General features: G+C 51.6%; 1 protein-coding gene across 1 annotated transcript in view; it reads left to right on the forward strand.

Annotated features, from left to right (window-relative positions):
- ARFGAP3 (ADP ribosylation factor GTPase activating protein 3) overlaps positions 1 to 15,139 on the forward strand; it is a 49,873-nt gene extending 34,734 nt beyond the window's left edge. The window contains exons 12-16 of the mRNA XM_034987360.1: positions 829 to 960; positions 5,276 to 5,399; positions 6,045 to 6,135; positions 12,574 to 12,695; positions 14,088 to 15,139. Coding sequence (XP_034843251.1) covers positions 829 to 960; positions 5,276 to 5,399; positions 6,045 to 6,135; positions 12,574 to 12,695; positions 14,088 to 14,105 — 487 coding nt within the window. The 3' untranslated portion in view covers positions 14,106 to 15,139. The remainder of the gene's footprint in view (positions 1 to 828; positions 961 to 5,275; positions 5,400 to 6,044; positions 6,136 to 12,573; positions 12,696 to 14,087) is intronic.
- Positions 15,140 to 15,411: the final 272 nt, after the last annotated feature.

Below are 15,411 nucleotides of genomic sequence, written 5' to 3' on the forward strand. Positions count from 1 at the left end.
GATTGCTCTGTCACCACACAGGACCAAAAGCTGCCACTGAGTTTTGCTCTCTGAGCAAGGCCCTGCTCAGTGATGCTTGGCTAATGAAAGGGTAAACTGTCTAGAAGGCCAGCATCTCCTCAGAGATGCTTACAGATCAAGTTCACTCCAAGCTCCAGGCTGCAAGATCATCTGCAGAGTGGTCCAGTGATCAGCCATCCACAGCTGTGCATCTGACTCAAGGAGGAGGCTAATTAGCATCATTTACATGAAGTGGGAATTGGGAGTTATTATTAGGGTTGATGGCTTATGCTGGGGCTAACATGGCAGGGAATGCCAACAAGGTGATGGTGTTTTGGATGGGGTTTTTGTTGTGACTACCTAATTAGGCAGAACTAGACGCAAAGAAAGCAAAATATGTAAGTAAAGACACTCAAAGATATCATGTGCTACCAGATGGGCTAGGTTATGCTGCAATGACAACTATCCCCCCATCTTGAAGGCTTAACACAGTGGTGGGGTACTTGTTCAGCTGAGGCTACAGGTGATTGTCCAGACTACCTGGTCTTTGGGTGGCATCTTGATTTTCCTGGTGGATGGAGTCTTCTCCTGCCCGAGGCTATAGCACCTGGAAAACACCACCTTGTCTTCCATGTGGCGTGGGAAGGGGGGATTGGGCCAGTTGAGCACGGGCCCTTTGGAGGCCTTGGAAATGACCCTCTTCACGCCTGCTCCTGTCTCATTGGTCAGCTGTAGTCACATGGCTGCTCCCACCCTCAAGGGCCAGGGAGTACAGTGTGGAGGACATCAGTAAGGTCTCCCGAGTCACCGTCACTCTTTTTCATACAGGTACTTGGACGAGCCGATGGAGTTCAGGAGCAGTTCTTTTTCCAGCTGGGATGACAGTTCAGATTCCTACTGGAAAAAAGAGACCATCAAAGATACTGACACCATCCTGAAAACCACAGGCTATTCAGACAGGTATGAACACAAAGCGGTGGGATTGTAAATAGTGAGGCCATGCATCTCTAGGGAAATTCTCTTAAGACTAGTAAATGATCTTATTCAACTACTTCAAGAATATTCTTTGCATCCTGGTCTGTTTTCTGACCTTGCAATCTTACCTTTCCCAGATTCATACAGTAATTGGCCTTTTAGACTGGCTTTTTTGACTTTTCATAGTGCATTTGAGACTCTCATCATGACGTTGTGTTCCTTCCTCTTTATTGTTGAGTCGTTTGCCCATTCACCTGTCGAAGGACTATCTCCAGTTGTTGGTGATTATGAATGAAAGACTTTATAATCTCCTGTCCAAACCAGGGAGCTGTTGGGAGCCCAGGGAGACGTGACGAATACGCTGGGACAAGAGGTGCAGCCTTGGACTGCGCTAGGTGGCAGGAGTATTCCCATTCTGTGTCCTACATGATGTGAAGCGGCGTCTTACGTGCATTACAGTGTACTCCGTATTTACTAATGGATCTGGGGCACTGAAGAGTGAAATGGCTGGCCTATTTAAATAGGAAAATTCCTTCAAATGTTGGGTGGTTTGGATATTTATTCATGTTTCTATTAGAATTTTCAGGCTTTTTAATGTGGCCTGAAATCCTTTTACAAAATTACCACTGTCAGCTTTTTAAAAAGTAAAATGGCATTGGTATACATTATAAATGAGAAATGCATTTGCCTCGCCTCAAATTAGTTTAACCTATTCGGCCTGGATTTTTTGTTTGTTTTCATTTTGTGTGCTCAGAACACTTAAGATCCATACTTGTAGCAAATTTCAAGGATACAACGCAGTATTATTTACTATAGTCACCGTACTGTACTTTCCATCCCCAGAACTTACTCATCTTGCGAATGGAAGTTTGTGCCCTTTGAATATCTGCCCATTTCCCCTACCTCCAAGCCCATGGGAAACACTATTCTACTCTCTGTTTCTGTGAGTTTGACTTTTTTTTTTTTTTGAAGACTTTATTTATTTGAGAGAAAGAGCACAAGCCTGGGGGGCGGAGGGCAGAGGGAGAAGCAGACTCCCCACTGAGTAGGGAGCCCAATGCAGGATTTAATCCCAGAACCCCAAGATCATGACTTGAGCCGAAGGCAGACATTTAACCAACTGAGCCACCCAGGTGCCCCAACTTTTTTTTTTAATTCTAGATTCCACATATAAATGAAGTTGTACAGTATTTTTCTTTCTCTGTCTGGTTTATTTCACTTAGCATAGTGTCCTCCAGGTTCATCCATGTTGTCACAAACGGCAGGATTTCCTTTTTTTTTTTTTATGGCTGAGTAATGTCCCATCGTATATATATTTTCTTTATCCATTCATCCATGAATAGACACTTAGATTGTTTCTGTATCTTGGCTACTGCGAATAATGCTGCAGTGAACATGGGAGTGCAGAGATCTCAAGATACTGATGTTGTTTGCTTCACACACATACCCAGACGTGGGATTGCTGGATTAAGTGGTAGTTCTGTTTTTAATGTTCTGAAGGACCTTCATGCTGTTTTCTCTGTGGCCGTGCTAATTTACATTCCCACCAACAGTGTACAGGGCTTCCCTTTTCTCCAGGTCCCATCAATACGCACCTTTTTTGGGAATTGCCATCCGAACAAGTGTGAGGGGGTGTCTCATTGTGGTTTTGATTTGCATTCCCTGATGATGAGTGATGTGGAACATCTTTTCAGATACTCATTGACCATAAACTTCCTTCTTAGAACTGCTTTTGCTGTAGTTCCATCAGTTTTGGTATGTTGTGTTTCCATTGTCATTTGTTTCAAGATATTTTCTTATTGCCCTTTTGATTTCTTCTTTGATCTATTGGTTGTTCAGGAGTGTGTTGTGAATTTGTGAATTTTCCAGTTTCTTCCTCTGGTTGTTGATTTCTGCTTTCAGCCATTATGGTTGCAAAAGACACTTAATATGATTTCAGTCTTCTTAACTTGTTAAGATCTAAGGTATGATTTAAATGTGTTTTGTGACCTAACATATGATTTGTCCTGGAGAATGTTCTGTGTGTGCTTGAGAATGTGTGTTCTGCTGCTATTGGATGGAATGTCCTGATGTGTCTGTTTGTCCTTTTGGTCTAAGGTATTGTTCAAGTCCAGTTTTTCTTGATTTTCTGTCTGGGTGAACTGTCCATTATTGAAAATGGGGGACTGAAGTCTTCTATTGTGGTTTCGGTACGGTCTCATTCTTTCTCCCTTCAGATCTGTTAATATTTGCTTCATATATTCAGGTGCTCCAATGTTGGATGCATGTGTATTTACAATTGTTATATCCTCCTGATGAATTGACCTCTTTTGTTATATAATAACCTTTGTCTCTTGTTACAGTTTTTATTTATTTTTAATTTAATTTATTTATTTAGAGGCGGGGAGGAGCAGAGGGAGAGAATCTCCAGCAGACACCCTGCTGAGTGTGGAGCCTGACTTGGGGCTTGACCCCATGACCCCAAGATCATGACCTGAACTGAAATCATGAGTCAGACACTCAACCCACTGTGCCACTGAGGCGCCCCTACGTTCATGTTTTTATGTTAATTACCATTCATCAGTTCAGCTTGCACAATTCCTTTTAGCATTTCTGTGGTACCAGTCTGGTGGTTGGCAGGGCTTCTGTTTTTGTTTGTTTTTGTTTCAGCACTTTGGATATATCATCCCCCTGTCTCCTGGCCTGCTAGGTGTCTGCGGAGAAATCTGCTGATGGCCTTGCAGGGATTCCATTTTATGTGAAGAGTTTCTTTTCTCTTGCAACTTTCAAAATTCTTTGTTTTTTTCCTTATGCTCTGCTTTGCATTCCCATGACTTACTCATTTCGAAACTGGAGGCCTGCATCTCCCTCTCCCCTTCACCCATTTTGCTCACCCCCTCTTACCGCTTCTGTCTGGTAACCGTCGTTTGTTCTCTGTAGTTCTGGTTCTTTTTTTTTTTTCATAGTTTTAGTTCTGATTCTGCTTTTTGTTTGTTTATTCTTTTTGTTTTTAGATTCCATTTATGAGTGGAATCATATGATCTTTCTCTCTTTTTGTCTTTGATTTTTGACAGTTTTATTATAATGTGTCTTGGTGAAGATCTCTTTGGGTTGAATCTCTTTGGGGACTTTAGAGCTTCATGTACCTGAATGTCCACATCTACAGATTTGGAAAGTATTTAGTCATTATTTCTTTAAATAAGCTTTTTGCCCCTTTCTCCCTCTCTTTTCCTGATGGAGTTGATTCTCCCGTATTGTATTATCTCTTTTCCCATAATGCATAAATTTTTTTCTTATGGTGTCCCATAATTCACCTAGGCTTTCTTCCCTTTTTCATTCTTTGTTTCTTTTTCTCTTCTGACTGGATAATTTTAAATGACTTGTCTTCAAGTTCACAGATTCTTTCTTCTGCTTGATTAGGTCTGCCGCTGATGTCCTCTGTTGTAGTCCTCAGCTCCAGAGTTTCTGTTTAATTCTTTTTTATGATTTCTATCTCCATGTTGAACTGCTAGTTTTGTTTGTCTATTGTTTCCCTGATTTCGCTGAGTCGTGTGTGTACTCGTAGGTTGCTGAGCTTCCTTAAAATAATTATTTTGAAATGTGTTGGGCAATTCCTTGGGGTCAGTTCTTAGAGAACTATTGCGTTCCCTTAGTGGCGTCATGTTTCCTTGATTTTTCATGCTCCTTGGGGTCTTGGGTTGCTGTCTTTGCACTTGAAGAAGCAGTCACCTCCTTCTGTCTCTACTGACTAGCCTGAGGTGAGAAATGCCTTCAGCAGCAGACCTGCTAGGGATTCTGAAGCTTCCTCAGACCTTTCCTATGTGTGCCCACTCCACACTACTTACTCCTTTTGGGGGGTGAATTCTTAAGATGGTATACCTTTTCTCAATCCTACAAGGCCAGGCCAGGTGCTTGAGCCTCCTGTTTGCTTTCCCTTGGTACCCTGAAATGCTCAAGTTTGTATACTTTGTCCCAGTCCGACAGAGTCGGGCTGACTTTCTGCACATGCCCAGAAAGCTTGTACTGCCATCTGTGGGGGCCTCTGCAGGGAGCCGGCAATGGGGGGTGGGGGGATGTGCGGGGGAGAGGTGGCCCAGGCAGAGTGAAACTGTTCCTCTTACCCTCTTCAGTGTGTCCGGTCTTGGATTGTTTGCTCCGACAGTGTGCTGGAACCTCTCTGCTACATGTCTACGCTCCCGTAAAGTCATTCTTGCCTGTAGACGATTGTCAGAATCGGTGCTCTATAGGGGGATGATGGTAGGAAACTTCTATTCCACCGTCTTGCTGATGTCACTCCTGTTTGGGCTGTTTTTAATTGTAGATCTACTGCTCGCCGTAAGGCAGACTATGAGCCAGTTGAAAATACAGATGAGGCCCAGAAGAAGTTTGGGAATGTCAAAGCCATTTCATCAGATATGTACTTTGGAAGACAAGCCCAAGCTGATGTAAGTGTCCAGAGAGTTTGCGTGTGGGCCCCGTAGAGCAGGAAGCAAGCGGGGACGTGAGGGCCGCGGGAGGACGTGATAGGCACAGAGCGAGACGGACTCAGGCTGCGAGAGGCCGCTGCCCGGGGTGTGGCGTCAGGACTCGAACCCAGGTCTCCCTGCCCGCTCCCCCTCGCGGCCCCAGCTGGACGAGCAGCTGGAAGGTAGGGACCAGGTCTCATGTTTCTCTAATTCCTTTCTCAGTATTTTGAACAGACATCCATTTCATATCTTTGGAATAAACTTCAGGCAATTTTCAATACAGATGTAATTGACTTAATTTTTAAATTATTATTAATGAAATTAAATGAAGTAGACATGTTTTTGGAGGGCAGGCACATTTATCTTCAGGTTGTTGCCTCTTAGTGGAGTCTTGCTAAGCAGAAGGGTCTTAGGGCAGTGGGGGGGCCTAAGGTTTTGTCCTGCTGTTGGAGCGCTGGCGGGCTGGCGCAAAGCCTTGGAGGCCCGCAGCACGGACTGACGGCTCATTCTCTCTGCCTTCCCTTGGGCTCAGCAGCGGTCACGTGTCAGCTCCAGGCTGATGCTTTTTGCACAATTGCTCACAGTATTTGGAGCCTAATGTTTCCTCTTCCTTGTCTTCTCCAGTATGAAACCAGGGCTCGGCTGGAGAGGCTCTCGGCAAGTTCCTCCATTAGCTCAGCCGATCTGTTTGATGAGCAGAGGAAGCAGACAGCAGGTACTGGGGGCGGGGGCGGGGCGGCTCGCAAGCTTGCTGTCCTCCGTGCCTGCAGCACGAATGCTTTTTCTCTGCACGGAACTTTGTACTTTTCCAAGATTATCAGCAACCGTTATGTGATGCTCTTCCTCCTCCATGAGTCAGAGCAGAAATTATTATTATTCCAGGCTTTGCATGTCAGGAAACCAGGTCATGACATTTCACCAGCGTCCTGGGACCTAGGTTGCCTGGCAAGTCATCTTCCCAAAACAGTGTCTCCTAGTCCAGTGGGAACGTGGTATCTGATTTGTGTGATATCGCAGCCTTGCAGGGGGCAGCCCTGGGCTCCTAGCGTCACTGCGTACTCCGTGCCTGAGACCTTGAGCATTTCATGGCACTTTTAGCCTCAGCTTCTCTTCTCCGAAGAGGGTGGATAGTATGCCCCTCACAAGGTTGCACTGAGGCTTCAGTGAGGTGCTGTGTAAAGTGTCGCCTGGGCGTCTGGCGTAGGCCCCAGGGGAGGCAGAAGCAGATAGAACAGGAGAATCCAGCAGGCTCCGTCTTCCAGGGAAGGCAGAATGTGGCCTTGGGGACAGGCAGGTGGAGAGGAATTTCTGTCTCCCCCATCCCTCTTCAGGTCCAGACCCCATTGTAGAGAGTCTGGGAGCCCCAGGGAGTGCACCTCAGAGCCCGGGGCCATCCTGGACATCCAGAGCCGTGCCACTCTCCGCTTGTACCTCTGGGTCCCTGAGCCGTGTTGGATCCCACCCAGGCCTCCGCCAGGCCACAGGGCTAAGGGAAGGCTAGGTGTCCCTCCTATGTCATAGCTAACATTCAAGGAGCAGTGTCCTCTGAGGTCATTTCAGGAACTCACTGAGCAGGGGAGCCCAAGGGGAGGGGATCTCCAGAGCCAAGTTTCCAGGCCCAGGACCACCTGCATGCCCTCGTTGCTGGCCCTGGAGGAGCTGGGCGTGGGCATAGCTGACCAGCATGGACAGCCACCAAGAACAGCTGTTTCCTGTGTCCAGCAAGAAGCAGCCTCAAGAGAGATGGTCATAGGGCAGACCCGAGTGCCTGGAACCTTCAGTGATGGGATGTGGGGATGCTAGAAGTTCCACCGTGGCCCTTGGGGTGTAGTGAGTGAGCAGCCAGGCTGCTGGCTGCTGTGGGAGGGAGCATCCCAGCCCGGGGGGCCCACTGACCCCAGAGACAGGTAGGGGTGCTCGGTGCTGTGCCCCGGCCTCACACAGTGGGGCTGGGGCTCTTGGTCAGGCCACTCTCTGAGCTGTTTTCTGCACTGAGTCCGGGTGGGGCAGGGGTGGCTCCTGGACTTGTGTTCTCACCTCAAGGCTCTAAGCGCCCTGGCCTCTTGTTAGGGCAACTTCCCCTTGGGCCTGCCCCGGCAGAGGGGTGTTGGCCCTGCGCCCTTCGGGGGGCGGTCTCTGCAGCTCTGTCTCCAGTGCCATGGGCCAGTCAGTGCTGGGTCGCCTCACAGCCTTGGCAGGGGTCAGGTCGGCCCAGAGAACCCGACTGTTGGAAATTGCCCCCCACCCAGTTGTGTGTGTTTGTAATTCAAGTTGTTGGAAGTTTCACTCTGAACCATTGTTAAAAACAAAAACAAAAACAAAGAAAATATGTGGAGATCAAATGAAAGCAGCCTTTCCAATTGTTGGAGGAAATTTTGTCCAGCCTGTGTTTACTTTCCTGTCCCCTTTCAGAGAACAAAGGTCCTTTAACTGTTTGGGCCTCGTGTGGGTCCCAGACAAACTCCATCCATGGGAACTCACAGTCACGGTGAGGGTGCCCCCTGGCATGTCCTGTAAGGGTGCCCCCTCCCCCCGGCCTCCCGCCCTCTCTCCTCTGTCCAAGCCCATGGCTCAGACGCTGGTCACCCTCACTCTGCCTCTTCCATCAAGCTCATCATAAAAGTTGCTTTCAGGAGCGCCTGGGTGGCTCAGTCGTTAAGCGTCTGCCTTCAGCTCAGATCATAATCCCAGGTTCCTGGGATGGAGTGTCCCATCGGGCTCCCTGCTCAGCGGGAAGCCTGCTTCTCCCTCTCCCACTCCCCCTGCTTGTGTTCCTTCTCTTGCTGTGTCTTTCTCTGTCAAATAAATAAATAAAATCTTAAAAAAAAAAAAATACATAAAAGTTGCTTTCAGTAACTGCCCTAAATGCAAGTGCATTGAACAACTCTTATTAAATACTTACTTTTTGTTTAGAGTGCATTTCAGCAAACAGCGAAAGCTGGTTTAAGAGACTCTTGTGTTCCTTATGTTAGGTGCTTTCCCATCTGTGACAAATCAGTGTTGTTGAGTAGATCACAGTACACCTTTATAATTTCTTTGTGGGGCGGGGGGGGATAGTTCCAGATTTGAAAGGCCTCCTGGTGAAGTCAAATGCTTCCTGGGGATGTGGTTAACCCGGGAGCGCCGACATTTATTGAGGGCGCTTCCCTTCCAGGGTATTGAAAGCGCCAGATGAGAAACGGGCGAGCACCCACCTCCAGCCTGGCACAGCGTCGGTCCCCGGGGTCAGAGCAGGGTCAGCGGGGGGACGTGGGACTGCCACCAACAGCACCAGCTTGCGAGGCGCCACTCGGGGCGCGGAACGACAGAGCGGAAGCAGCTCCAAACCTCGCCTGCCCCTGGGGGTACTTCTTTCAAGCAGATGGTGCGATGACTTGCCTCTGGGCCTGTCCGCCTGCAAGAGCCAGGGACGCTGCAGACCCCTCTCCGCTCGGCGCCATGCTCTCGTTGGCTCCGTGCACCCTTCGGGTTCCCGCGTGTTTGCTTCTGTCCCCTCGGGGCGCCTCGGCCACCCTCCGCTTGCCTCCTCACTCAGGCCCGGAGCCTGGGCACGCGGCCTCTTCGGGGCCTGCAGACCTCCGAGCACTGGCGGTTCTGTCCGGTCCGCGGGCAGCCGTGTTTGTCCCGCGTCGCAGCTGTGCGGTGGCCTCGCCGACCGGAGTGTCCTTGACGTCAGTGCGGGCCTGCTGTGCTGGTCCCGAGAGGCGCCCCTGCGGTGCTTCTGGTCCTTCCGAAACTCGGCACTTGCGTCATCGGGGACCTCCTTTTCCTCTCCATTCGTCTCTGTTTCAGGGAAATGGGTACATGATATTTTACTCAAACTTCATTGTTTGAGGAGCCCGGGAACTGCCCTGCGCCAACCCCCCCCCCCCTTCTCCTGCCTCCGGCTGAGTTCTCAGCCCTGGTTGCCCGGGTTTCCAGTCCTGTCCTTGGTTGGAGTGCAGCTCGGCCACCCAGCCCCTGCTGGTCGGTGCTTGGCTCCTGTGCTCCTTTCCCGCTTCGGCCCCCACCGCCCTGTGCTCTCGCCAGGCCCTCCGAGGACCGTCTCCCCCGACGGGACCAGGAGCCCCCCCGGGACAGGACCTGTCCGTTCTCATCTCGGCACACCTGGCACAGAGAAAGCCCTCGGTGTCTGTGGAGTGAGTGGTCGGCAGGGAGGGAGCTCTTGGGTTGGGGGGGCGGGCGGTGGGTCCCTCGGGCCGCGGGGCGCAGGAACCAGGGCCCCCACTGTGCTAGCGCCCCTCCAGCACAGTCAGGGACAGCAGGGATGTGGCGCTCTCCCCGCCGGGCCGTGAGAGCCGGTGTGCGGCGCGTACTCTGGTGGGGGGGCTCTGGAAGCTTGCGTTCAGGGACAGCCCCGTGGGCCTGCGTCCCCCTGCCGACCCACAGTGGGCGCGGGGAGGAGGTGTTCACTCCGTGTCCCCTGGCCTTCCTGACCGATGTGGGGCGACCACACTGATTACTTAACCCGGCCCAGCTCAGCTGGCCCTCTGCCCCGGCCTGGACCCTGCAGGGCCTCTGCCTCTGGCTTGCCATCTCCCCAGCTGCTCGAGCCAGAAACCTGGGAGTCATCCTTCATTTCTCTCTTTCCCAGCAACCCCCCGCGCCCCCAAGCCAGTTGGTCCATAAGCCTCCTCGGGACACTCAGACGCATCCCCACCACTTCCACCAGCTTAGGCTCGGCCACAGCCCCGCATGCCGGGACTGCCTCTAACTGGCCAAACTCTCTTCCTCTGGTTTCGGCTGATTGTCTGCCTTCCCAGGAGGCAGTGAGCTCTGGAAAAGCAGGTCTGTGTTGACATCCTTAGCAAGAAGCCCCCTGGGGGTGTTACGGGAACAGATAGCAGGGAAATGGGGTACCTGACCTAGACCCTGGGTTGGAGCCTCTTCCTGAGGAAGCAGCTTGAGTTGTCGTTTCCTGGAGCCCATTGTGCGGCCAAGCGCACCCAGGCCCTGTTGTCCTGGGCAGCCCTCCGAGGGGACGTGGCAGCCAGACACCCGCGGAACAAGGAGACCTCACAGCCACAGGAGGCCGTCAGTCCGTTCTCAGCAGTCTGGAGCCCGTCGAGCACAGGGCCGCAGACCTGCGGGCGGAGGGTGGGAAGGCGCCTCCTTGCCGGGGACATGACCCCCGCCTGGGAGTTAGCAGGCTGCTTACACTCCTGGGAGCTTAGATCGTTAGTGAGGATTAAGTAAGGAAGATGCGCGTTAACAGAGGCTAAATCAGACCCGAGTTTGTTTCTGTCTCACGTGTGATTCTGGGGGGCAGTTTGGGACATGCACTGTGTTCCCAGATGCCAAGGAGCCAGGCCCTTTTCCTCCTTACCCCTCATGACCTCCACTTTGTACTTCACCTCACGCCAGTTACGGCTGCTCGAGCCCTAGGCATCACACCTGCATCCCAGCCAGCAGGAAGGAGGAAGAGGGAGGGAAAAGGGCAGGCCCCAGCCCTGTAGGGCGCTTCAGCTTACACTCACTGACCAGAACTCTGTCACCTGGACACACCTTGTTGCAAGGGTTAGAACTGGGGAGTTCTGTACAGAGGAAGGGGAGGAGGGGAAGGACGCTGAGAAACTGGCTGACATGTCAGGGCACCTGCGGACTGAACGTAGTCAGTGCGGGATCACGGTCCCACAGCTGTCCTGCCTTCACAGTGCTCGCCTCTTTACACATTTCTCCAGTTAGAAACTCGTAGGTGGAGGTGCTTCTGCTGTCCCCCCTGCCGACCTCTGGTACGGACCCACCCAGCCCCTGTGGGCCTGGCCAGGTGATGGCGCCGCGGGGACCCGGGCTCTGTGCGCTCAGGATCTCACACTGGCTCCTTGTTGGCTGTTAAGACCCATCTTTTAGGCTGGGAGCACCGCCTGGGGCGTGGCTGTGCTGGGATTTGAACCCAGCTCGGCTGGGCCGGGCTTCCGCTCTGTTATTGGCAAAGGCCCACAAACCTTTAAAACCTCAGCTGGAGGCAGGGAGGGGAAGAACCCGCACCTCAGGCCCCCTCCCTGCATGGTGGACATGGGAACAGTGCTGTGGATAAACACAGTGTCCCTTCTGGGCAAGTGCTGTGCGGAAGGATAAACATGACCATTCTGTGTGTTCTTGGGAAGGGAACTGGCTTCTGTTGCTGAAGGGGCAGGTGGGTGCACATGGGTTGTGGGGGGAGCTGGGCTTGGCTCCCCAGAGGACCTGCAGGGTTTGGGCCCACTCACGGTCCCCAAGCCCCCCCAACCACAAGAGCCTGGTTGTCAGCTCTGGGGTTATCACCCCTTATGTGATAACACTGACGCTCTTCACCCGTGTTGGTGGAAATAGGCTACTGTTGGGGTCGGACAGCCAGCGCGGAAGCAAGGAAACCCAACCAAGGCCGGCTTAGGAAGGAAGGTGGGGGGTCTGGCTCTACCCAGTGAGCGGGGCTCCAGCTCAGAGTCTGAAAACAGCCTCAGAGAGACACCTAGCATCCGGCTCACCTCCTTGGGGAACCTACCTTTTTCTCGGACTGCAGCAGGCTTCCTCTGCCCGCCCTGCGTGGCGGTGAGGGGCCGGCCGGCCGCAGCGGCACCTTAGCCCGGGCAGTAAGCCTGGGGCAAGCCGTCGGCTCCTCTCCCTTGAAGATACACGAGTCCCAGGAAGGCTCTGATCGGCCAGGCCTGGGTCCCGTGCCCGCCCCTCTGGCTGGAGTCCAGGGGGCTCCCCAGAGGAAGGGAGGAGGGCTTGTACCAAAAGAGGGGGGGGAGGGATGCTGAGCACATGAGAAGTAGAGATGTCTGCCCATCTGCCATTTACCGGGTACTTACCTGTCAGATCTTGTGTTCAGCACCTGGGGGGGAACCAGGAGCCCAGAGAGGGTGAGGAAGCTCTCCAAAGACACACAGCTTAAAAGTGGCAGTGCCGGTATTTGAACCCCTGCTGGTCCCAACACCCGATACCGCATCTTCTCTCATGTGGGGACTTGCAGCTGGTTCCTGGTGGGGCTGGCCCTGACACTGAGTCCTGACCCCGCTGCAAGGTTCTTTTCCCTTAACCACAGCTGCTGCTTGTGGGCAGTGGGAGGGGAGGGCACCCCACGTCCCCTGAGGTCATCGAGGGCTCTGGGCCCTGGCTGTGCTGTCTGTCGGAGCTGTGGAGTGACAGGGGGGCTCTGCTCTGTGTGCAGGAAGCTACAGCCTCACAAGCGTGCTGCCCACGGCGCCCGACATGGCCCAGTTTAAGCAGGGAGTGAGATCCGTTGCTGGAAAGCTCTCCGTCTTTGCTAATGGAGTCATGACTTCCATTCAGGTCAGTGATATTGGGGGTGACGGGAGCGGAGCGGGGTGGTGGCTCAAAGCTTTGAAAATGAGATTTGGACCACTCTTCAGCTGCTGACAAATTCGACTTCATGGTATTGAATGATAATGTCTACTACAGTGTAACCCAGGACGTCACGAACGCCAGAAATTGTAATTTTACTTTTGCTTACATTTTCTAGTTGATGACTCTAGGGGAATGTTAGAGGGATTGTCGTGATCCTGATCTACTTTTTTCCTATACTGGGACAGAGAAATAGTAAGAAGGAAATAAAAATGACCCATTATCGTCTGTCATGAGGAAAACTTCTGTTAATTTTTGGTATATTTTTAGTTCTAGATTCCTATGCATATCTTTTTAAAATTCAAACAGGATTATATTGTATATGTGATTTGACATTCTCCATGGTATTTTGTTACGAGCATTTCCTTGTTTGTTTGTTTTAAGACTTTATTTATTTATTTGACAGAAAGAGAGAGCACACAAGCAGAGGGGAGGGGCAGAGGGAGAAGCAGGCTTCCCGCCAAGTAGGGAGCCCGATGCGGGGCTCGATCCCAGGACCCTGGGATCATGCCCTGAGCCGAAGGCAAGCGCTCAACCGACTGAGCCACCCAGGCGCCCCAGGATGCTATTATTAATGTAAAAACATGGCCACGGGCAGCGACACCTAACGGATGTCGGCTCTGGTGCCTCTGGAGGGGCTTCCCAGGTTGGGGAGGCGGTGGGGATGCCCCCACGGTGGAGCATCCCCTCAGCCCCGAGGCTCCTGCTCTTCTCACTGCCGCTGTAACCTTTGGTTAGAATTCAAAGGAGCTTTGGTGTGCCCGAGCTCAGCTGAGCCCTCATCAGTCCTTCCGAGCAGGTGACATCCATAGCTTGTGGAAGGTGATCCCCATTTTATAGGTCCCTCCCCGCCTTTATATCTTCATTTTCTGGCTGCAGAGGCCAAGTTGCTTCCGCACGAGATCACTCAGCAGAGCCAGAATTGCAGGGTTCAGACTCCACACGTGTGCCCCGCCTTCCCATGACACCTGCCTCCCAGGGGCCCACCACTGGCTCTCACCCTGATAGTTTGCCCCCCTTCCCCCGACCCCCGGAGCTGCAGATGCACCGCAGAGGCCTGGGTGGCAGGATGCTCTTGCGTCCGAGGTGCACGCAGGCCTCAGTGTCAGCTCAGGAAGCTCAGGAAGCAGGGGTCGCCGCCCCTTCCAGTTACTGTGGCGGGGGGGGGGGGGGGCGGCGGGGGGCAGCGTGTCAGCCAGCCAGGCAGTGGTGTGTGCTCGCTGCGAGGTCAGTGTGCTAACGGCCAGCATTCCGTGTGCACGAGGAGGAGGATCCGACGCCGAGTGCGAGTAAGCTCTCGTCTCGGTTCCCCCTCGGCAGGATCGCTACGGCTCCTAATCCCCACAGGCCGATACCTGCTTCCAGAAGAAGCTCCTCCCTCCGCGAACCAGTGACCACATCACAGACTGCGGCCGAGACCAGCAGATTTGTTTTGCTACTTGGTCACATGGTATATATGCATTACTGATTTTTAGCATTTCTTTGGAGAAATTCTCATTTTTGATGTAGTAGAAGCTTTATTGTAATTTCTGTTGTGTATTCCTTCCTGCACACGCCGCCCCCCCCCCCCCCTTTTAGGCAGAGTCGTGCATATCCTTGCTTGATTTTCGTGGAATCTAGTTCCAGCAGCTGGGGGCCTGGAGACCAGGGCTTCTCCCCACTCTGAGGACTGACAGCCTTCCTTTGCGGGGAGGGGGGTCCCCGTGCTGTGTGACCTAGGGGCTAAGGGCTCCACGAGCAGCCAATGCTACAGGGGCCTGGAGAAACAAAATCCACAGCACACATTTCATTCAAAAGGGAGTAAAGAATAAAAACAAAAGACCAAAAATGTCTAATTTGACAGATTGCTTCATTTATATTTCCACATATTAACGGGGATTTCAAAATAATGTTGAAAGTCGTCTGTCCCTTTGTAAATGCTTATTTTATACAATCTATAAATTAAAAAATTTTCAGTGAGTACTTTTAACAAACCTAAGCTTCTGCATTGCCAAGGGAATTAATCTTTCCACAAGGTGTTTGAATTGGTGAGAACTCCCTGTTTACAAACAGCGTAGAGAATTTAAAATGAAGAAGGGAAGAGGATAGACCCACGGAAAAGATTTCAGTGTATGGGAGAAGAGTAGTTGTAACTGGGTGGTTTTGTTGATATTTTGTATCTTGGTTTTCAGAAAATTACAGAGTGTGTATAAATGAACAAAGACAAATCATTTGGCTGTGTTTTCGACAGCACTAGAATATATTGTTCCGCACAGGAAAATATATTTGAAATTTGATGAACCAGAAATGAGGTTTCAACTGAATATTTTGTGCATTTTTCTTAAAAGATCAAATTTGTAGACTAAACATAATAATAAACCCTTGCAGCAGACTGTGTCGCCTGTTTTTTGTTTTGCTTTGTTTTGTTTTTTTTACAAAAACTTTTGTGATGAACCTGGTAAATCAGGGCTCTGGTGTAATGTGGGTGCACATTTGAATCGGGATGTAACTACGGATGGATCTGTTTTTAATGGACGTTGGGGCCTGCTCTGCCGCTGTCGCTGACGGAGGTGTTGTCCCCAGGGCGGTGGCAGTCAGGGTGTCCTTGTTGAAGTGAGGGCGTGCACAGTGGCCCAGGTCTCGCACACCCACGGGCTGCTCTGGT

Source organism: Mirounga leonina, unplaced genomic scaffold (genome assembly GCF_011800145.1).
Source record: "Mirounga leonina isolate KUSES-001 unplaced genomic scaffold, KU_Mleo_1.0 Mir_418, whole genome shotgun sequence".
NCBI classification, from domain to species: Eukaryota; Metazoa; Chordata; class Mammalia; order Carnivora; family Phocidae; genus Mirounga; species Mirounga leonina.